The sequence below is a fragment of the Carassius gibelio genome, chromosome A7 (genome assembly GCF_023724105.1).
Source record: "Carassius gibelio isolate Cgi1373 ecotype wild population from Czech Republic chromosome A7, carGib1.2-hapl.c, whole genome shotgun sequence".
Taxonomy (NCBI): Eukaryota; Metazoa; Chordata; class Actinopteri; order Cypriniformes; family Cyprinidae; genus Carassius; species Carassius gibelio.
Window position 1 is genome coordinate 33,564,900 of NC_068377.1, and position 23,356 is coordinate 33,588,255.

The 23,356-nt window shown below is 36.4% G+C and overlaps 1 protein-coding gene across 5 annotated transcripts; it reads right to left on the reverse strand.

Annotated features, from left to right (window-relative positions):
• Positions 1-479: 479 nt before the first annotated feature.
• Positions 480-18,894, reverse strand: LOC128017320 (paired box protein Pax-6-like). 5 transcript variants are annotated; one of them, XM_052602650.1, is made up of 13 exons: positions 18,764-18,894; positions 15,469-15,612; positions 12,626-12,679; positions 9,722-9,852; positions 9,412-9,450; positions 9,107-9,322; positions 8,712-8,877; positions 4,875-5,033; positions 4,703-4,785; positions 4,473-4,623; positions 4,112-4,224; positions 3,821-3,962; positions 480-1,993 (listed from the first exon to the last, which is right to left on the reverse strand). In XM_052602650.1, the coding sequence occupies exons 2-13, from the start codon at positions 15,479-15,481 to the stop codon at positions 1,908-1,910; spliced, it is 1,353 nt and encodes a 450-aa protein (XP_052458610.1). In that variant the 5' UTR covers positions 15,482-15,612; positions 18,764-18,894; the 3' UTR covers positions 480-1,907. The 5 variants fall into 5 exon arrangements, with proteins under 5 accessions (XP_052458610.1, XP_052458612.1, XP_052458614.1 ...); XM_052602652.1 differs by lacking the exon at positions 18,764-18,894 and adding an exon at positions 15,782-15,889; XM_052602654.1 differs by lacking the exons at positions 3,821-3,962; positions 18,764-18,894 and having other exon boundaries at positions 15,469-15,704.
• Positions 18,895-23,356: the final 4,462 nt, after the last annotated feature.

Here is a 23,356-nt window from a genome sequence, read left to right on the forward strand (position 1 = left end):
ACATGGACACTTTCCCTCGGCGTCCCTCCCGCTGAGACAGCAAGTGAAGCAAAATAACTCATTCTGCCACACAATCGTTTCATCTCTCCCTCCGCTCGCTCGGACCGCTTTATTCTTCTCGTTCCTTCCCTCCCTCGCCTCCCCCCTCCCCCTTTTTTTTTTCTTCTTCTTCTTCCTTTTAGACCATCGTAACTCTACCAAAACAAGAGCTGGCAGTGTTGAATGGCATAGGCCTTTTCTATTGTGGTGTGTTTTTGTGATGTCTGAGTTCTGTGGAGTCGGCTGGTGCCTTTGTTCACAAGTTCTTTTGGTGGTTATGAGGTCTGTGGAGAGAAGAGAAGGGGTTTTGACGTGCTGCCGTGTCTTTAAACCGGTAGTAATGTTTATAATTATGAAGGATTTTACTTGAAAATGTTCATTTTCAATAGGAGTCGTATTGAAAGTTCTGCATTTTGGAAAATCGTGAAGAAAGCGACGTGTACTGTACAAAATGCTTTTAATAGTTTTCACAAAATACATTTAGAAAGCTTTTAAATAAAGTTAAATCGAAATATATGCAAGACAGGGTAGACCTTCCATTTTTCCAATGCATTGCTCTGACACAAAAACCATTACAAGTGTTCGTGTTTCAGATACACAACATCAACAAACAAAAAAAAAAACTGAAAAACCTGTAGAAGTTAAGAGATGTCAACATGTTGTCGATCATAAATAAAGGACAGCGTGATTAAGCCGCAGTCATATATATATATAGGCTACTCTAAGCCAGTGTACTAGAATGTAAAACAACTTTTTTCCTTTACAAAAACTGTATAGCAACACAAGACTAACGATAAAAAAAGAGAAGATTAAGATTGGTGTGTAATAGATGAAATACAAAGGCTTTGGTCTGTTTTTACAATCAACAATGGTTAAAGTCTGATATGTACTTGTAAACAACTGCGAAAAACGTACTTTTTTTCTTTTCTTTTTTTTTTTTACTCTGTCAAGCATTTTTAATCATAATTATTGGAATTAAATATTTCTAGTCTCACAAAATTATTTGACTGTGGGACACTATAACACAGCTATACCTAACAGACAACTTGTACCTGACCTAAAGAAATGTTTTTTTTTTCCTCTTTTTTTAACGATGCATGAAAATCCGTATCAAACATATGTATCGATTTTTCTCGGGGGCAGTAAATGTGAGAATATATTTATGATTCACGATAATTCCGCGTGGAAATTTCTTGGGGAAACCGATACTTACAATTGGACAGTAGCAAAATGGATGAATGCGATTTTGACGTTTTATAACTTCCCATTTTTCTTGACGTCACAATTATAAACAATCAAGCACAAAGTCTACCCATCTCCAAACCCTCATATTAAATTATAAACTACTCAGTAATTTACATAATGGCTGTTGTTCCTTTTGTAGATAAAACAGTGTCGTTAATTGAAGTTGATTTTTAACCTCAATCTTCTAGCCGGTGAGTGAAAATATCTATGTATATGCGTTTCCTGTTGGTGTGTTTCTTTGATATGGGCCTGTATGAAGTCTGATCCATAATCCTGATATTAGCTCAGTAGAAAACAATCACAATATATCACGCTCCGCCATTTCAAATGGATGTGAGACCAACTTATTTTTGGCTGTTGTCTTGACTTGCCAATGTACAAATACAACAAAAAAATAGAGATCGAAAACATGGATGTAGAAGAGGTTTGTTGTTTTTGTTCCTTTAACGTCTCTCTAGCGTCTGGTTTTCCTCTTAGTGCCGCGATTTTTTCAGACCGTGACAAGAATCCACATGCTTCCTCGTCCTCGTATTTGTCTGTTTGTTTGTGGAAGTACTGCTGAAGAGGTCCAGGTTCTCTTTTAGTCTCTGTGTGGAAGTCAAAGGGCGAAGTAACTCTTTTCTTTACTGTAATCTTGACCAGTACTGAGACATGTCTGGCTCAGTTCCGGGAACTTGGACAGGGACAGATACTCCAGGGGAGATGAGTCCTAAAAATAGAGACAGATTATAGGTCAAAAACATGTCCGTTTGCAAACTTTAAGCTTTGGTGTTATGTATGAACCTGGATTAAGAGGTTTGTGTTGTCTGCTAAGTGTTATCATATTTTTTTCATGCACTTTAACAAACAGGTTTGTGATGTAATGATTCAAGATGTATTGAAGTGTTAATGCTTTTTCAACCCTCTTAAAAATAAGGGTTCTTTATTGGCATTGATTGTTCCACAAAAAAAAAACAAGATCAATGGAATCTATCCATTGCAGAAAGGTTCTTTAAAATCGAGAAGAAGAAAGAAATATGAAATAAAAATATGGTTCTTTTAAGAACTGTTCACTGAAAGGTTCTTTGGAGAACCCAAAACTATTCTCCAAGAAACCCCTTTTGGAACCTTTATATTTAATAGTGAATGAACAAAAAATAAAATGTACTGAAAACAGAAACACAATTTAATACAAACGAAATCATGCACTTAAATTTTTTGTAATAATTAGTGCAAAATAAATAAATTGGTTAAAGACCATATGGAGATTTTATTATTATTTTTTTAAATGAAATAAAGCCTCTCATGCTCGCAAATGCTACATTTATTTGACACCATAAAAACTGTAATATTGCGAGACATTATTATAAATTTAATTAATTGTTTTCTATGTTAAAATATAATATATTCATATGATGGTAAATCTGAATTTTCAGGATCATTACTCCAGTATTCAGTGTCACATGATCCTTCAGAAATCAGTCTGATTTATTGCTCAAAAAAATTATCAATGTCAAAAACAGTTGCGCTGCTTCATATTTATGTGGTAAGCGTGATACATGTTTTATCAAAATTCTTTATTGAATAGAAAGCTCAAAATAACAGGATGATTTTATATGTAAATATTTTGTAACATTATGAATGTTTTACTGTCACATTTGATCAATCTAATCAACGTTATCTCATAAACAATTTGTACGTATTTTATGAGGTGGCTAATTCGTACAAATTTGTGTGACCTCACGCGTACGATTTTATACGATTTGTCTAAACCCCAGTGTCGGGTAGGTTTAAGGGCGGGGTTAGGTGTAGGTCATTCATACAAATTCATATGAATTTTGCGATTTTGGCAAAAATCGTATGAATTTGTACGAGTGTGATTGTACGAATTAGCCACCTCGGTAAATATGTACAAATTGCCGTGAGATCGGGCTGAATTAAAGGTGCTGTAGGGAACTTTTGTAAAAAAAAAATATTTTTTATATATTTATTAAACCTGTCATTATGTCCTGACAGTAGAATATGAGACAGATAATCTGTGAAAAAAATCAAGCTCCTCTGGCTCCTCCCAGTGCTCCTATTGCCATTTGCAGAAACTCCATCGCTCCCGGTAAGAAACAACCAATCAGAGCTGCGGTCCGTAACTTTGTTTGTGTTCAAAATGTAGAAAAATGTATATAATAAGCGAGTACACCATGAATCCATTTTCCAAACCGTGTTTTTGGCTTGTCCTGAATCACTAGGGTGCACCTATAATAAGTGTTTATATTCAGACTATTTTAGATTGCTTCGGGGTACTGCGGCGGAGTAACCCAGTACCTTTGTGATTCTTCATAGACATAAACAGAGAGAAGTAGTTCCGGCTACGATGTTCTTCCGCAAGGCACAAGCAGTTCTGTTTATTAACCGCCAGAGCGTCAAAAGTTCCTCACCGCAGCTTTAATGCATTCTTGCTGTTCATTTCTTGCGAATCAAAAATCTTTCTAACCCCAAACTTTTGAACGGTGGTATAAATGTGCATTTGATCAAGGACGCACAATGAACTCATTCTGCCTACCTGTCGAGGTGGTACCAGAAGTTGCCATTGTTTGGCTGTTCATGTGTGCCTGCATGTGAGGGGGGGTGTATGTGTCGTAGCTTCGCCCGTTCACGGACGGACTGGTGGGCAGCATGCAGGAATAGGAAGATGCCTGGCTTGGCTACAAAAAACAAGAATATATGTATAGAAATATTTAGCTTTTTAGTATCTACAATACAGAGGAGTTTGAGTTAAATGATGGAATGGGGGACACTTAAGGAAGCATTATGAAGGGTAGAGGAGGAAACGAGTGTTTGTGACGCTACTCACTTGCATAGACAGACTGTTAGCCATTGTGAAGCTGGGCATCGGAGGCAAACCCGTGTACGTGTTGGTCAGAGCCGTGTCAGATCGGCCTAGCATTGACCCTGTTGTGAAGGACACTGGTAAAAGACAAAAGGAAATCAATGCCTTATTCTGCATGACCGTATTTTACAACCCTTAATAAACCCCATATCTAAACTTAACAACTACCTTACTAACTATTAATAAGCAGCAAATTGGGAGTTTGTTCAGGGAAAACTCTTAGTTGATGGTGATTTTGTGTTCTCTATTCTAAAACATAAATTTGGTCTTGGTATCAAGAGTTTATTGCATGCCTTATATGTTTAGGTTTTGGAGTGCCATTTACCAGGAGTGGTGGGTTGTGGGATTGCCTGGTAGATGCTTGTGTTGAAACTGCTGCTGATGGGAATGTGACTGGAGGAGTTACTGGCTTGTCGTCGCTGGTTCCTCAGTTTCTCTTCCCTCCTCCATTTCGCTCTTCTGTTTGAGAACCATACCTGCAACACAGAGAAAGTCAACAGATGTAGACAATAGTAACATGGTGACATGGTTTCAGATTTGCACTGATATTCTCACCTGTATTCTAGCTTCTGGAAGGTCGATTTTTGCTGCAAGTCTTTCTCTTGCGAAAACATCTGGATAGTGGGTTCTTTCAAACTCTAAAAACCGATGTGAAAGCGTGTTACTCTGTGTACCTCAGCTGGGTATGAGAGACATTTTGTTGTAAATGCTTGCATTTGATGCTCACCTTTTTCCAGGGCTTCGATCTGCTCCTGAGTGAACGACGTTCTGTTTCTTTGCAGTTTTCTTTTCAATTGCAGGCGCATTTGAGTCTCATCTGAATCCTCACCGTTCGAGCTAATAGAGTTAGTGTTCTCGCCTCCGTTGTCCTGTTGCTGGCAACCATCTGCAAAAATAAAAACACCATGTTGCATCAGTGCTGTTTTATTATTATTTATATGATATTACAGTATTTATTCATATTTTTAATTTGTTAATATCTTATGCTTTTAGTTTTCATTTTAATTTTAGCTCAAGATTTAGTGAATTGTTATTTTTCTTTAGTAACACTTTACAATAAGGTTCCATTAGTTAATGGATTAACTAACATTAACTAACATGACTTACATGATTGTTAATCTTTGTTGGCATTAGTTAAAAAATAATGCGATTCTTTGTTAGTACATATTAGATCCGTTCCATCAAATAGTATTGACAGATACAACTGTTTATTTTAATAATGTATTATTAATTGCTGAAATCTTCATTAACCAAGAATAATAAATGTATTTGAAGCATTTGCCTTTGCTAAATAATATGCATTTCACTTATCCAAAAAAAGGAACATTACTGTAAAGTGATGCCTGTGCTTTTGTCATTAATATTATTATTAATATTATGATGCATATTTCTATATAGCTTTATTTAAATTTTAGCTACAGCAATTTCTAAGTAGATTTCTAAGATTAAGATTTTTATTTATAATTTTTTTTTTTTTTTGCTTCAATTCATTGCCCGATATAATTTATAATGATATTTTGCATGAATAATGACCAAAAAAGTATCAAACCAAAAACTATAAAATAGCATACTGTATAAGAAAATAAATCAAATATTTAATTTTGTAATTTTATAATGGAATAGAATTTGTATTTGTTGTGAATGCGCCTCTAGACTCAGGGCAGGAATTGTCAGCATCATCTGAATAGTTCGGTAACAAAGTACCAAAAGAAACGCATTGAATCATCCTCAAGCTCCCTTGGATGTTTTCATACACAGCACATATAATGTATAGGGATTATTAGTGCTATTCACCATATTGGTGTCCAGGGACCCATTGAGGTGACCACCAACACTTGAATAGAGAGCTGCTTTTCTCTATGACACAATACCACCAGAAGAATGAGGGGGACCATTAAACTGTGCAGACAGAGATGGGCTGCCAGGCCTTTTTCGTCAGGCTCAAATTCTCCCGGGGTACAATTAGAAAGGAACAACAAAAAGAGAGGCGTGCAGTGCTCAGCATTGTATAACACAAGGATCTAGTCAACAGAGCTTTCAGTTCAGTATGTTAACCTCTACACACCACTGTCATTAATCAAAGAAGCCCAGGCCGGGCCTGTTAAACGCCAGTTAGGATTTATACGTTTAACAGGAGATGACCATTCAAAGACCTTTTCTTGCTTTAGGATGGGTTAGAGAAGTCTCTCCGACTTTCATTCCAGACTATTTCACCTGCAGGGAATCGCTGGTTGATATGAAAACACATTTCTGCCACAGAATATAAACATTTCAAAACTTTTTCTAAACTCACAACTGCAAGTTATAAAGTCCATTTCCGAGGAGAAATGTCAGCTCACAATTCTGCCATTTTCATGCAACCACGAGTTAATATCTCGCAATTCTGACTGTATAACACTCAACTGGAAGTTTATATAGCACATCTCTTTTTTTATAACTCACAATTGTTTATATCTAGCAATTCTGTAAAAAAAAAAATCAAGATATAAACATAAAAATCAAATGGAAAAAACAAATTGTTCACACTCATGTCATTCCAAACTAGAGTTATTTTTGCATCGAGAAACTATTAATAGTTTTTTATTAACATTTTAAATAACTTTTTATTTCTAGATAATTTTAAATAAATTTATTTACATTTTAAAGTTCAAGTAATTTTGTTGTGTTTTGTCATTATTTTTAGTTTTTGTATATGTGTGTGGTTGTTGTTGTTACAAGTTACAAAAATGTTTTCAGTGATTTCGGTTTTATTTTTATATAAAAATCTGTATGCTGTTATTTTTTTCAATACATTTTATAAAAGATATATATACATATATATTTTTTTGGGGGGTTGTTATTGTTCAGTGATAAAAAAAAATTACAACACATAATAAAAGCACAATAACAATTGTACATAAAGTATGACTATGCACTATGAACCTGTACGAAAGGTCTTTTAAAGTCTCATCAGGAATGACATAAGGGTGAATATTTTAACTTTGGGGGTGAATTATTCCTTTAAGCAGCACATTATTGCACAAACATAAAGTAAATGATTGTTTGTATTTTTCTTATTTATTATTAATATTCTCAGACAGTGTTTGTGATACTGTGAACATCCACACGCAGGATTGATTCTGATTCATCAACCTGATTAGCAACAAACTATTCATCAGCTAAACTTTTTTCATTGTCTCCTCTAACCAAAAGCCTGTGCATGTACTCTCTCTCCCTCAAACAAACAAAAAAACCCTCTAATGAGCAATTACAGAGAGACAGAGCTGTGCCTGTCACAAATTCTTGCATGTGACAGAAACATCTTTTGTCCCGGGACGCACAGTGCTTTTCTCTCACTCCCCATGGGGTGCAAATGATGTAGAGCGCAGAGGGAGGGGGAAGGTGGTAGTGCAAGGACACCTCCGCCGAAAACTCTGTTCCTAGTCACACAAATCCAAGAGCTGGACAGGAGCCGTAGTGAAATGAGCGATTAATTAGCACTGACTCCTCAATTAATGAGTGTCCTTTTCCCATCTAAGTTTGCCAATGGCACACTATTCTACATTCTGTATAATAATCTAATGTGTCTCCAGATGGACGGAGATATAGACCTAATCACTGCAAAATATTTTTTGACATATTTTTAAATACTTTTTCAATGAATTTATAATAAAAATACAGTAACACTTTACAACAAGGTCCCATTAGTTAATATTAGTTCATGCATTAACTAACAATACATTCATTACAGTATATATGAATCTTTGTTCATGTTATTTGTTCATGTATAAAAACGCAACTGTTAATTGTTAGCTCAGGTCCATTGCATAAAATTAATGGTAACACTTTAGTATAGGGTCCAATTCAGACTAATAACTAGTTGCTTATTAGCATGTCTATTATTAACATACTGGCTGTTTATTAGTGCTTATAAAGTACATATAATGCATAACATCCATAATCCTACTCAATACCCTAAACTTAACAACTACCTTATAAACTATTAATAAGCAGTAAATAAGGAGTTAATTGAGGCAAAAGTCATAGTTAATGGTTAGTTGACAGTGGGAGTTGGGCCCTAAAATAAAGTGTGACCAAATTAACAAATATAACTTTTGACTTTCAATAATGTCTGAGTAAAAGTTGAAATTAACATGAAATAAGATTAATAAATGCATTCAAATGCATCATGTTAACTTTCAAAGTTAACTATTGTTAACAAATGAAACATTATTTTAAAATGTTCCTTAAAATACCATAGTATTTATTCTAAATTAATAATAATGTGTATATATGTACATTGTTGTATACTTTATACGGATATACTGTATAGTTTACTTTATTAATTAAAAACAGTGTAATAAATAAATTGTACTTTATTATATTGAATATTGTCCTATCAATTCGGTGGAATTATAGAACAATATGGTATAATAAATGAATACAAAAAATTATGACTATGATTATTATCATAATAATTATTATTTAAAAAAAATTTCGCTGTTCCTTTTTGTAGTTGATATGATATTGTTTTTCCAATTTAGCTGGTAAGAGTGATGCTCTTATTGCTTTTAGACCGTCTCACCTTGATTTGGTTGTCCTGGCACAGACGTACCCGTGTACCATCCCGGGCGAGCCCCCCACGTGCCGGTCTGTCCGTTGATCATTCTCAGCTTGTCGTACATGCCATCTGCACCCATCTGTTGCTTTTCGCTAGCCAGGTTGCGTAGGACTCGATTTATCGACGACACCTGAAAGGTATAAAGCAGCTCATCAGTCGAGGCCTGTGTGTTCCAGCTTTAAAATGGCATGTTGTTTTATTATAGCTCCCTCCATGAATGCTATCTGTATTTATGAACCTGTAAGTTCTTAAAATATGGATAAATGCAAACAATTATTCAGTTTTGTCAATGAAAATGTTTTTATTGACCTTAAAATTGCTCAATTAAATGACGCAAATGAAGCATTATTTGCACTTACGCTCGGTATGTTATCGTTTGTGCACGCTCCTTCAGACAGCAGCCTGTCCCGAATTTCCCAGGCGAAGATCGAGGGACACTCCCTCTTGTACTGTGCTATTTTGCCGACCACTTCAGGCGTCGCTACCCTCGGTTTGCTGCCTCCGATGGCTCGCGGTCGGATGGAGCCGGTCTCATAATATCTCCCCAAAATCTTGCTCACACACCCATTGGACACCTGAATGGACAGCAATATACACAATTCACATACATTATTTAAGACTAAAGTGAAATAATGTAATGTGCTTCAAACAGTTATACGCTTACGTTCTTATTGTCCAGTTGGACTTTTGCATCATCATGGGTCTATGAACACAGAAAATATGCCTTAAAATTGCTAGGCTGATTTCAATGCGATGGGGGTCACACTTTACGTCAGTGTTTGTTTGTTTACTGCGCAATACAAGTGAATAGCACATGCTTAATATTTGAATACATTATGCTTGTATTGTTGTGAGCAATTTTATTTACCTGTACTATTTGATTGAATGTTACCATGATTTGACTTGTAACTAAGTTTAATTATTCCACTGGGACATAGTGAGCTTGTGGATGTACAAATGTGCTTCACGGTCACCTGCAGAATCCTGGAGATGTCACAGGGTCGCGCTCCGCTGTGAGCGAGTTCGACGATCTTCTGTCTGGTGGAGTCCGGTAACGGTCTGCCGTTCACAAACACCCCGCCGAGCTGGTTGACGCCACTGTGACCTGTGACACATGGAGACATGACAAATTGGCTCGTCTTTCTCCCCGAAAACATTCCCTCAATAGGTGTCCAATTGTCCAGAATAAAGCACCACTTCTTGGAGCTTTTCTTTGATTAGTGTTACTGACAAACTGGGTCGGATTAGAGCAAAAAAAACATCACAATGTCTATGTTACATAATATACTGTCAGTGCAATCAATAACTACAAAATAATTGCACATTAAATACACTGCACAAATAAGTGTAACCAACAAAGGAAACTTGCATTTTTTTTCTAATGAATAATAAAGAGCCTCTAAATTGATAATATCTTAAGTATACAATGGAAAAAGTACAAATGTGCATTTGTTAAGCTATCTGATCTGACCCTTAAAAAATCACTGGTGATTCAGGCAAGTGATATTTTGTGTGACCAACAATTGTCATTATTTTTTAAATGAATAATCAACGTTATCTGACCATCGTTAATAATCCAAGCTAAGTTTTGCATTTACCCAAGTCGTAATGCCCTATAAATCAACGTTTGAATCTCATGCACTTCAGCTGACGCACACAATCGGCTGATGGAATGACCGGAGTCTGAACATCTCCATTCAAGTGAACTGAAATTTTCATAATCAAATTGTCCTCAAGAGAACAGCTCTCTGCGAGACCGTCCGCCAGTGTTTAGAAACTCGCGTTCACACCGCACTAACAGATCCCTAATAAATAAGCACCCATTACCATTCCAGTACAACAGACAGTCTGGAACAGACCAAGCATACAGCAGTGATCATAATAGCAATGTGTGAAATATCTAGATATTAAAGCAAAGCAGGACCTGCAAAGCTCGGAAGAATTTGAAAAGCGCATACCAGTTCGGCGTATTTTTGATGCGACGTCCAATGAAAAGTCAATTAAAAGCGAGCAAAAAAAACTGCTACGAAAAGCTTCCCCGGAGTATGTGTGTGCTGTAGCTCTCTGCTCCTCTCTCGTCTGACTGCAGGAGCCCGAGCTCCTAAGCAATAAATAAGCTCCAAATATAGAAGAAGAGGGGGGAAAATATGATGAGACTCTCTGACATTTGTCTTTAGAATAAAGCTAGCTGCACGTCAAGTTTGAGCTTAATTTCTGGAAATAGGCGGAGGTCGCCTCGGATCATGCATGGAAGCCTCATTGAAAAGATCAGCTGAAGTACTTGTGGCAGGACTGTCACTTTATATGACACTGCTCTGCTTTTGAAAAACGCATCGTCACGACAAACAGTAGCATGATAAAACAACCCTTTCTGTCTGCATTTGGATATCAGACAAAATTGGATCCTGCTCTTGTTGCCTTCAAGGGAGGCTTCGTTTTATTTCTAGCTATAGGGGCAATGCACGGGCACGATGACAGAGGCGTGCATGTTTCTAAACACATTAAAACTGACAAAGCTTTGCTTTTTCAGTCCGTCGTACTGTTTGTAACTAACCCCACACATCTGCTACTGTCTTGTGAGAAATACACCATTGAAAATGGCCACTAAATTTGAAATAAGGCCGAAAAGGTGAAAATGTGCAGTTCTGAGCCTTTAAAATCCATTGGTGTCATAAATAAAGCCTGTTCATTTAAATACCACATCCAACTGGACTTATTTGAATGAACCTGATTTATTTAAACACTGATGCTGCACAACAAACAAGTGATAATCTGTCCAAATCCAGTGGAATAATTCCAGGATTAGTTGGATTTAATAGACTCTTGAAGGTAAGAAGGCGTGCATTTTTATCAAATGAATCCATTTGATTGATGACACCATCACAGAGGAACATGACCTGGCCTGTCATTTCACAGTTCAAAGGTTAAGTCTTAATAAACATAATTCCCCAGGGTGAAGGACTGTAGATCTGGCCTGGTGGCACTCATAATGAGACTTGTATTTTATTACTTCCCTACTAATAGGGAAACATATGTTGTGGATTTTGAACATCAATCCTAAATCTCCAGGCCAAACTGGAGATTTAAAACAGAATTTTTGTTGCATGCATTTACATTTTCAATTTAATTTAAAGTTTCTCATTTCTCACTTTATTTTCTATATATATTTTTTTTTACTATTCATTATCTGAGTTCTGTCTTTTTATTCGCATGACTGATTAGGCTAATGTATAATTGCGTTACATAATCACAAAGAAATAATTCCAGAAGCATTTATCATATGTCAGCCCTCTGATCCTACAGTAGGAGACAAATGCATGAACTTAGTGATGCTGTGCCGTTTACAGAATACCATAACTCCCTTTTCTCCCCCTCAAGGAAGCACGGAAAATCCTCAAATCCAATCCTGGAATCATCAAACTATTTCATGTGTCCCGTTTCGTGCATTAGCTGTTTCGACACTGTCAAGTGCTCTGTGGAAGCTGGCAACTATTTCCTGTATTAATCTAGCCAGAGCTGCATGTATTTGTTACCAACTCAAGCAGAATTAAACATCTCCTCCCCCATCAGCATTTCATTTATTTATGCTCGACATAATATATAAAATGCATCTTGCATCCGTTCAGCCTTTCTTTTAAATATCAACACGAAACAACAGAAAAGTGTTGGAATTTTCTCTGGAGAAAAAAATAAATCGCAATTTAATGCCCCACAACTTTTCCAAAATTCAAACTTCCGCATATTATGTATTCCTTTAAATATTTAAATTTCCGTCAGAAATGCAATGCAATTAAAGTTTAATCGTAATCAGCCATTGATCAAACAGCAATAATTAGTAAGAAAACACACAAGAGTGGCTTTATAAGAATGGCACTTACTGTTTTGCATCATGGACGCCACACCTGATTCCCACGTGGGTTGGTTATGGTATTCTGTGTGACAAAGAAAATAAATAAGGTTAGTGTTGAAATCCAGCTTTTTTTTCTTTCTTTTTTTCTTGGTGTTGCATTTACGGCCGAAGCATCTCTACGCATAAACGGGTCAAAAATATGTATTTAGGAATAATCCTTTCTAGAGGAATTTCAGCTTTAAAAACTTGCCTGCTAACAGAGTTGACTGTCCGATTAAAACAATTTAGCCCTTCATTTGCGTCTGACTATTTAGATAATTCCTAAGAGCAAAAGAGTAATATTAGTGATAACGATTTTTATTAAATTATATTTTGAAAATGGATATAAAGGAAGTTCCTTCCTTCTTTTTTAACAATTTGTAAACGTATTTATTTGCAAACTGTTTCACCTGTCATTTGTTTATTTATTTATTTTAGTTTTTTGGGCACATTAAATATATAAAAAAAGAATCTGCGCTATAAAGTATAAAAGTAAAGTGAAATATAACAAAGGGTAGGCTAACTAGTGTCTCCGTCTCAATTTCTTAGTGGTCGGTGGAAAAAAAAAATGTTCAACCTTCCTCTTTAGATCTTCCCGTCAAAAGTGTACAGTGACACACGCTGTCTACTTCGCATCAGTGCTCTGAAAAGTGTGAACTGGAGGGGGTGAGAGGGTCCTAACAAAGCCTGCTGGAGCTCAACAATGCGCCTCTTTTACCTTCTATACCCAAACCCAGCCAGCACAACTCGGCCTCTGCAACTAGCAACACAACCTCCCACCAAACGCACCAATACTTGCCCGAATACAAAGAGCCGAGGGCACCCTGCCCCCCAGACGACCATCACACACACACACACATCCACTGTCACTTTCCTTACGGCCGTGACCCCGGTGCCCGAACCCCAATGCGTGTTTCTGTTTGTGGGGTTTGGGGAAAATAGAAAAGTAATTTCGGGTTGTAAATATCTGGAGGTGTTTGTGTAACAAGTGTGAGTTGTTAGGGGTTGTAAAAGGATGCAACAGCCCAACAGGGTGCTCAATTGGGGAAAAAAAAACAATTGCAATAAAGGATCTATTCAGTGACATTGCTTAAATGGGGCCCAGGGAAGGAAAGTCTTTCGTTTCATTTTCTCTCCCGACGCTGAAATAACAAAACCTGTGTGTCCGTTTCCATTCGCCCTCTTCCCAAGATTGAAGAACTAGTGCCTGATAAAAATAAATAAATAAAAATTTGCATTAACATTTAAACTTTACCTCAACAGTAAATAAATAACTTTAATACGCATTCTTTTACACTTAAATTAGGTGTTCTAAAGTTTCTTTAGAATGCAAAAAAAAAAAGTTACTTTATTTTTAACGTTAATCTCTAACTCTTACATATTCTTAATTTACCACTAAATAGATACATTTTAATATTGTGATTTAAATTATTTATATTTAGCCTATATATATATATATATATATATATATATATATATATATATATATATATATATTCTAATTTTTATTTATTTTTTAAACGCATAATTTTTCGAGAGGTAGCCAGTTATTAAACATCTCTCTTCCTCTATAAGAATTTGTGCAAAATGGAAACAACCTGCTAGTAAACTCAAAATATCCTTAAAACCTAATGTGAGGGTTAAATCTTTTAATCACTCTTAATCACAGTAAAATGTTAATTGTTTTGTGCTCTTTTAATTCGCTCTCGCTGTAAGTGCATTGAGCCTCTGCGTGTTCCGTTAATGATTTATCTAACGTCTCGTTCAGGCTGTTGTTGTTGTTTATGAGGTTAACTGGGATCTCATCTGCATTTCTTTCGTTTGTGTAATCCTTAACTACAGTTGCTTTAATTAAACATGCTTATTCAGGAAACAGTGTTCTCCATAAACATCATTCACATGCAGACATGCATCTGGATGTGTACAAAAGCGCAGTGGGAAGTTTTGAAGGATCTGACATTAACATGCCCTAATCATCTTATACTGCCATCGACGGGGAAATCTTTTGTTATTTGGAGCTAGATTTATTTAGTGAATGTTTGTAACGACTTGAGCGTGCTGTAATAGAAACACTAGTTGAATAAGTAGGCCTGGTGAATATTTTCTGGATAAAATAAACGAGTGCGCTGCGATAGTTCGTTTTCAAATGTAATAATTTAAAAATAATTCTATTTTAATTTCACTCGGGCATTATATATTGATGTTTCTCTTTAGACTACATATTTAACATTAAAGTAAAAAAGCTTTTTTCTTGACTGTGCATTAGTTCTACAATACTGAACTTTATTATGGACTTTTTTTTAAATAGCTTACACGCTTAAAAACTCTAAATATGAATAATCTTACAATGCAAAGAATGATAAACAAGCAGGTGCTCGTGAGATTCAGGCAAATCTTTAAGAAGGCACTCGGCTGATGAATCAAACTGACACCTTTCCTCAACGGGTCACTGCGTTCCCGTGCTCCGCAAAAAAACACTGTTCGGGCCTAATGTGGCCTCTAACTCTTGCCTCTCACAGAGACACATTTACTGTGCGCGAACAGCAGTAGGTTGTCTTAAAAGTAAAAAATAAAATAAAAAAATATATATATATATAAATATAGCATCACCTAAAAGAGCTGTTTAGTTAGGTATTTAGTTTGTGAGTTAGCATATAAACTATTAATAAGGCGAGCATTTATTTATTTTTGTGACTCGGCAACAACAGTAATAATATATTAATATTTAATGAATGTAATTATTAAACAAAATGTGATTGATCATTTAATAAAATTCTAGATCCCACACGAGCAACTAACTTAATTCATTTATCTTTTTACACGCGCACTCACCTTTTTGAGGCATTCTGCTCCAGCGCCTGAGCCCTTCCGCGCAAACTGGTGGCTCTGGGAAATAAACAATTGGTCTCCAATAGTAATTTCTTCTCAGAATATATATGTTTTTCCAGCGTTTCCTCTGTCTGGAAGGAAAATTCCCTGCGAAGGAGACACAGATTGACAGTGAGCGGAGATGTCAGGACTGCTCAGGGACTGAGAGTGTGTGTGCTCGCATGTGAAGTGAGTGAGTGAGAGAGAGTGAGAAAGTGAAGGCACATGCAGTGAGAGAGAGAGAGAGAGAGAGAGAGAGAGAGACTGTGGAACACACCTATTCTGGTTGGTGATAGTACTGATGTATTTAGTCTGTCTGTCCCCGTTTGCAGCGCTTTACCGGCCCATTAGAGAAGCACTGACCCTCTGCCATCACGGAACAGAAAACAGGCCACTTTTGAACCAACTAATCAGTCCGCGCATGCAAATGCAGAGCGCCCCCTCTCAAATTCCCTCAATATCGCTTTACGCAACGGTGCAGGATTGCTTTAGTCTGCTTCTGTTAGATGCACTGCTTAAATCACGGTTTAAATTCACCCAGGGAAAAGAAGCATTTTAGTGTTTTGTAGTTTTTAGCTCTTTTGTCTTGTGTTTTCACATTGCAATTTGGCCAGAAAAGTGTGATTTAATAACTTAGGTCACGTTTTACACACATATACGTGCTCACATAGTTATTAAATAAGGCGCATTATATTTGAAAGAAATTAATTTTTTACTTTATTTTGTAGGCTACTTATTGCTTTTACAGTGTGTTATTATTTTTTACTATAGCTACGTTATAATTCAATTTTACACACCGTTTTTTGATTTTGAAATTTACTAGTTTCTGAGTGAAAATTGTTTCTACATTATTTTTCTCAGTGTAAGGCTTTATTGTAAAATGTTGCAGCAACTCTCCCACGAAAATCGGCGTTTTTGCGGGATATTCCTAAGTGATTGTTTGCTGCTTGAGACTTTTAGGTCCTGAGAGATCTGGCCCTCCGTGACACTGATACAAGAAAGCAACCTGTTGACAGCTGTGCATTCAAAAGGAGAACCTGTTTGCTCTGTGCATTAGGCTAAGTGCACTTGCAAATGGTCCCCGGTGCAACTGGCTAAAACAAACGCAAACACTCTCCACGTGCTTTTGTTGACACTCACGCGCTTTTGCACCGTATCTGCGCGTGGAGGTTACCGCCATTTCCACGTGGCCGGATTTTCACCCTAATTTCACTGTTCACTAATTGTACAGCTTGTTCCTATGAGTCACAAACAGTGAAGACCTCTGTCTAGTAGGCTCCTTTCTGTTTGCAAGATTGGGAGAATGTGATTTTAAAACGCAAATAAAATAAAACCATGAGGAACATACAGGTCCCTTAAATAAAGCAGTCTCAAGCAGGTTAGTGCATGCATATTACATTTAGATTCTTGCAAATTTAACCGCTAGTTGCTAATGTCGACAAAAGATTATGTAACTCAGTGTTATTTGTATCTCAAACTTACTATAGGCCTACTATTCCCATATTTATATGCCTAACCCGTCTCGCGTATTCACACATCGGCACACCCGAAAACAACCCTTCTGCGCCTGGATGTAGCTACTCGGCTGTACAGTGGTAACTCGAACTCGAGAAAAAAAAAAAAAACGCTGTAATCATTGCATTCACTTTCCCAGACATATGCCAAGTTAGGAAATAATCAAAGCTCATCAGTAAACTATCTAGGAAGTGAATGAGAGCCCCTGAGAACTATTGCGTCCCTGACTGTGTCACAGAAAGGAGACAAACGGCACTGCCGAGGAGTAAAAGAAGCCTCAATGGAAACGGATCAGAAACAGCTCTGTCCCTGTATGGACCCTGCAGAGTTTCTGTCTTTTTTACTCTTCCGGATGTTTCCACAATTAGCTCTTCTTGTCTGTGTTTTGGTCTTTGCCTCTACTTAGTAGCCTAATCCAAAATATTCTTTTTTTTAGTAGCTATGTAGTTACTCTGTTGTGTGTGTGTATATATATATATATATATATATATATATATATATATATATATATAGTGCCATATCTGTTGATTCCTCCTTTAGATTACTCGTAAATCCTCTCCGTGTTAATGAGGTGTATTTAGGATGTGGTCTAATTCAGGGGGCATGCATCACCCTCCAGGCCATACAAACCCATACATCAAACGAACCCTGCAGATAGTAATTTTACACGCAAAGCAATTAGCCCGATTGGGATTAGTAACTGCTAATACGAAGTCGTGAAAAGTAATCCCTAATCTCGTAGCTGTTTCGCTCTTGGGCAAAGTGGTCACTGTGTCTTCTCAAAACTTTTTAGAGAAGGAGAAGGAGGGGAGGGAATGGGACTGACGTCTCCCTTCAGAAGAACTCGAACAAAAGAGTGAATAAATAAAAAGGGTGGAAAAAACTAATCAATATACAGACAAAAAAAAAAAAAAATCCATATACAGACTAAAGTTCTGCGGCCAAAGAGGTTTACTCACCAGTTTACTTCTTTTTTGTTTTTACTTAATCTTTTTCATGTAATACTTATTTATGATTTATTTTATGATTTATTTTTGATAATAAGCAAAAAATCATGTTAAATTATAATAGAAAAACGCCTAACCTTACATTATTATTATTATTATTATTATTATTAAGAAGAAGAATGTATAAACAAATTATTAATTTTAATTGCTTTGAGAAAATGGAGACACAATTTTAACATTTCTTCTTTCACTGAATTACGTTTATTTGTGTTCAAAGCAAAAGCCAAAGCAAAACAACAACAACAACAACATTCTTTAAAGCGAAATATATTAAATCGAATAAAAATGTTTTTAAAAAATTACAAATATATTTTAAGGTGTTGTAATTTATGAACTGTGGCTACCTGCACTAAAAATTTACATAATAAATTACATTTTATGAAACCGTTGCCTACTAAATTAACCATTCCAAATGCAGATTTAACTTTGTCTATATTTGACAAAATGGTTATAAATTAGGCTGAACATTTTATGGCTACTTTAAGAATTAAAATCCGTCAACAAGAGCCAATTTTGTTATTTTTTTTTTGTCAATTCATTAATGTATATCACTTGTATCTTTTAGTTGGTTTGTGATATTTTTTTTGTAAAAAAAAAAAAAAAAAAAAAAAAAAAAAAATGAGTGAAATTGCAAAATGAACATTTTAGACGCAATCAGACGTATTTCCCTAATGAACACAGACCGTGCTTTTTCTGAGGACTGAGGGGAAAACATGCAGTATTTGATCTTAACTTACCGGGATATTTCAGATTCTGATCAACATCCTGCTGTTTCAAACCCTTTAAGGCTGATTTAAATAAAACGATCTCATGAATCCAGATTGCGTGACACTTTTGAATCCCGTTCGGAGTGGAAATGTCAGTGAGAATAAAAAAAACGGTGTAACCCTCACTCACTGTAAACTTTCTCTTAATATCAGCCTCAGCTCGCCACCGATTGGTCAGATGACGCGCAACGTCACGCTGGAAAATAGTTCTCATATAGCCATGCATGCAACGCATCACGGGGAACTCCACGCGCATACATTAGCCTCGATTTTCAACAGCTGGCATGATTATTGCCCTACATTTCCAGTGAAGAATGTGTGTTTCCTAAAGAGGACATGAGCTTTTATTTGATACCTAATTAGAAACGATTGTTTAATTGCAATATAGCCTATATTAAATACTACATATAGAATTGTATAATAAATAGTAATATATGTTAACGTAACCTAAACATAGTTATAGTATAATGACAATGAAGAATATGAATACAATATATTTCAAATGCACTAAACACTATATTGTTTAACAAACGAAGTCTGAAAATAATGTTACATTTTTTTATTTGAAAATAAAAAAATTCCAGCCTGTTTTTATAAAAACTTTAAATTGTCAAAAGCTATTTTTCCAGTCTCACTTTTTGATCAGGTTGCTATCCTTCTGTTAAGCAAATATTGGCCGATGCGTCACGGAGATCTTATTTACCCGACTCATTCAGGTGGAAAATCAAATGGTTAACCGGTACAACAGCACGTTTAGTGAAAGTGTTTGTTTCCACTTAGCTGCTTGTGTGAGGTTTTCTTAAGTGTCCATCACTGCTGTTCTTTTATACTGAATGAAGAGATGTTGCGCAATTAACTACAGTTATGCAGTTAAGACACAAGCTTATAGCCACTTTAAAATATGAGTTAATGTGAAGGAACATGGTTTTTACTCCATATGACGTGTCAGCAGATGTTACTGTCCATATTGCGTAAAGGCGCAACAGTTCTGCATTGTGTCTGTCAGGAAATGAATGGGTTGTGTTGGTTCTTTAGAACGTAAGGAGCAGGTATGGGGCGCACGAGCATTACTCAACTCTTTGTTTGACGTAACCACAATTAAGGGCCACAGAAACCGTGCAACGCTGCAGGGTTCTCCAGGTGATCGCTGGAAACCGCACGGCTTATCACGCGGTCAATAAAAGAAGACGCTGCGCAGCGGCCGGACCAGGTGCATCCGTTCACTGCTCCACGATGATCCCGCTCTCAAGAACCCGACCAGGCGTGAAGGAAAAGCTGTTCAGTCGGCTTCTCAGCACCATCTCTCTCCCTCTTACACACACACACACACACACACACACACACACACACACACACACACACACTGCTCTTTTATTGCAAACAACATGTTTTCAAGCAGGCTAGTGTCATAATTTCTATAATCAGTTTTTGACATGTGAAGTGATAATCTTCATTGTATTTTTGTTTACACGTCGTTGTTTTTTTACAGATAGTAGATTTTAAATTTTGAAATAGTTTCCGACATTTGTACCTAGTTCTTGAAAATTGTATACATTTTAATACATTCTATAAATAATTAGGCTAAAATAACTGTGAAAACTGCTAATCACGTAAAAAGTAATAGTTTCCTTGCCCTTTTCAACACACGTGAGTGTAAACTTCAAAATTATTTAAAGTTTTTAAAAACATATTTAAGGTATTTTTTATTTCAAGTTATTATTTTTTATATCATTTTTTTTTTGAATCACTGATAGGTCTATTCTAAAGTTAGTTTCACGTAGCCTTAACTCCAAAACGCGCCTTTTATATCGAAATATTGATTAATTGTGGATGTAATTAATATTTATTAGCCTTTTAAATAATAGCCTACCTTCAGCTTTTTCAGGTCTCATCCAAAAAGGCAGAGGGGATGGGCACTTTTCTTGAATTTCAGGCAATGCCATCATGGTCTGCGATGGGAATAACTTCTCTAATGGCCGGCCTTTACTCGCAACTATCCACGCAGAAGAAGCATGTGAGCATGACATGGATCTTTTGTTTACTGCTGCTTATGCTTACACACAGTTCAGGATTTGGCCAGACTTAACAGATATTAGACTATTATGGGTTATGCATTGTCGACTTTTGTATGTACCACGCTCAGTTTCTTTTCTCTTTCTCTTGGGGTTTCTTGAAAACGAAAATGCATAAACAATCACTCACAATTATAAGCACTCATACTATTTCTCATTTTTCTGCACCCATAATGAGATTGAATTGAAAAAGATCAAGATTTAATTTAATTGCTATATGAGTATAGGGGGTCTCTTTAAATCTCTACCTTCAGGTCTTTGTCGTCCCAGTTTTCTCTAGGATGCTGATGGCTTTGTGATGTGTATTATGTGTATCTCGGTTTTTCAGCAGTATGTGCGAATCTCTCCCCCTTTTTAATTTAAACAGCTCTCCACCAGCCCCGGACAGAGACATTAGCAGAATTCCCTCAGGCTGATCGCAATCAATGTATCCAGCGCAGACAGCAAAGCCCTGGATGTTAGAAACTCACTTTACCTCAATGTGACAAGCTTGAGTACGACCCACAATCTGAAAACACAGTCAGAATAAAGATTCAGTGGCCAGCCTTGATTGTCTATCTATCTATCTATCTATCTATCTATCTATCTATCTATCTATCTATCTATCTATCTATCTATCTATCTATCTATCTATCTATCTATCTATCTATCTATCTTTGGTTTTTCTTGTTCCAAGATGATTCCTAGTGGATGTTTGAAGTTAGTTCCTCTCAAATTCACACAGGTGTCGTAGCTGGTGGACTATATGGACAGAAAACCTTTTATCCTAAGGGTCTATCCTAAAAGTCTATTCCAACAATAATCAGTAAATTTTTAATTAATTATTATTTTTTTATTTATATACATTTTTTGCATTTCAAAGACTAGCAGAAGCAGCGTGCAGGATTGTTTCCTGGACTGATATTCTATCGACAGTGGACGCAGGGTGAAATGATTGACACCTGCCAGCGATACTGCGCCAGTGATTGATCGTGACGCGCGCGACTGGCAGCAATAACACGGTAAATGGAGAGAGAGACTCAGTGTCCGTGGCAAACTGTGAACCGACAGGACGAAATGGGAGCTAACGAGGCTGTCAGATGTTATGACAGCACTAATAAAAGTCCGTCACTCCCCACGATTTAATATCATTTAATGGAAACGTATTGCTCAGTTCAAAATACACACCAAATTAATTAGAGGTTAATTTCTGTGTTAAGGCCTGAGGTAAAAACCTGAATACTATCTATCTATCTATCTATCTATCTATCTATCTATCTATCTATCTATCTATCTATCTAGCGAAAACAATATATAGTTCTTGTTCTGCCTTATGGTTCTGCTTGACCCAGGTGACTTCCCTCCTTGCATCTTGGTTGGTGTGACTATTGGTGTTGGTCTATTTTTACCCCCAGCCCACATTTAGAGCTGATATGGTTTTTACGCTGAGTGGTGTTTAACAAATGATGTTACCATGCCAGATTAGAGTTAAACAAAAGAACACTTAACTGTGCAATGTTGACCTAAGGGATAGATGGAAATATGTACAGTATGTGGCCAATCAAGGGTGTGAAAACGGACAAGAAAACAATAAGGCAGGTTTGGTCACATGGTAGAAAGTGTACAAGTGTGTCTTCAAAAATGTCTTCACAAATGTACAAGAAACATGTCAAAAATGAAATCTGAAGTAGTTCTCAATATGAGAAAGCGTTACAATTTTGCTTCAAAAAAGATATCACTATCTTAGTCTGAAAATCATTGTGTCTGTGAGAACAAGAGCAGGCACATTCATAACGTGCCACGTGCCCAAACAGGGTCATTAAGGCGTGCGACACAGCAGACTCATGCTTGGGGCAAACGCATGGGCAGAACTAGCGCGAGGAACTCAACGCACATCCAAACGCACAAGTGATAGGTTTAAATGGATGTTGTGTTGCTAACACTTTCCGTGTTCGACAACTCACACTAAATCAGGCAATAACAACAGCAAACCATCTGGAAAATAGATCGCGGAGAGACCCCACTCATCCCATCTTACATCTGCCTGATGCATTCTATCATGCGGTGTATTTTTAAGATAATCAAACTGATCGCTTGGTGCGAATTCCATCCTTGAATAGGCCAACGAGTGATGGGGGGGGGGGGGGAGGGAATAGGCCTCTTTTGCCTCTTTTGACTTTTAAACTTGTGTTTTAATGGGAATGTGAAGCATCAATGAATCATGATGCAGAACATGTAGATTCTGAAATGCTTTTCTACTTAAATATGTTGTGGTGGTGTTGTTTTGGTCTCGATTTGGAGACTGGAACCCATGGATATCAGATTTTTTTAAGGGGATATCACGCATTTAGTTCAATATTTAAAATTAAAATATAAAATGTAATATTATGATATATTATTACAATGTAAACTAATGTTTTTTTTCTATTTTAATATACATTCAAATCAAATTAAGTCCTGTGATCAAAGCTGAATTTCCAGCATCTTAACTTTAGTCTTCAGTGTCACATGA

What these genes read in the sequence shown, in the direction of transcription:
- LOC128017320 (XM_052602650.1), bottom strand. An exon ending in ACATCTCCAGGATTCTGCAG is followed by an intron (nt 9,451 to 9,721) that starts GTGACCGTGAAG and finishes CTGTGTTCATAG; the next exon opens with ACCCATGATGATGCAAAAGT. An exon ending in GCCAGGACAACCAAATCAAG is followed by an intron (nt 5,034 to 8,711) that starts GTGAGACGGTCT and finishes TTATTTTTGCAG; the next exon opens with ATGGTTGCCAGCAACAGGAC.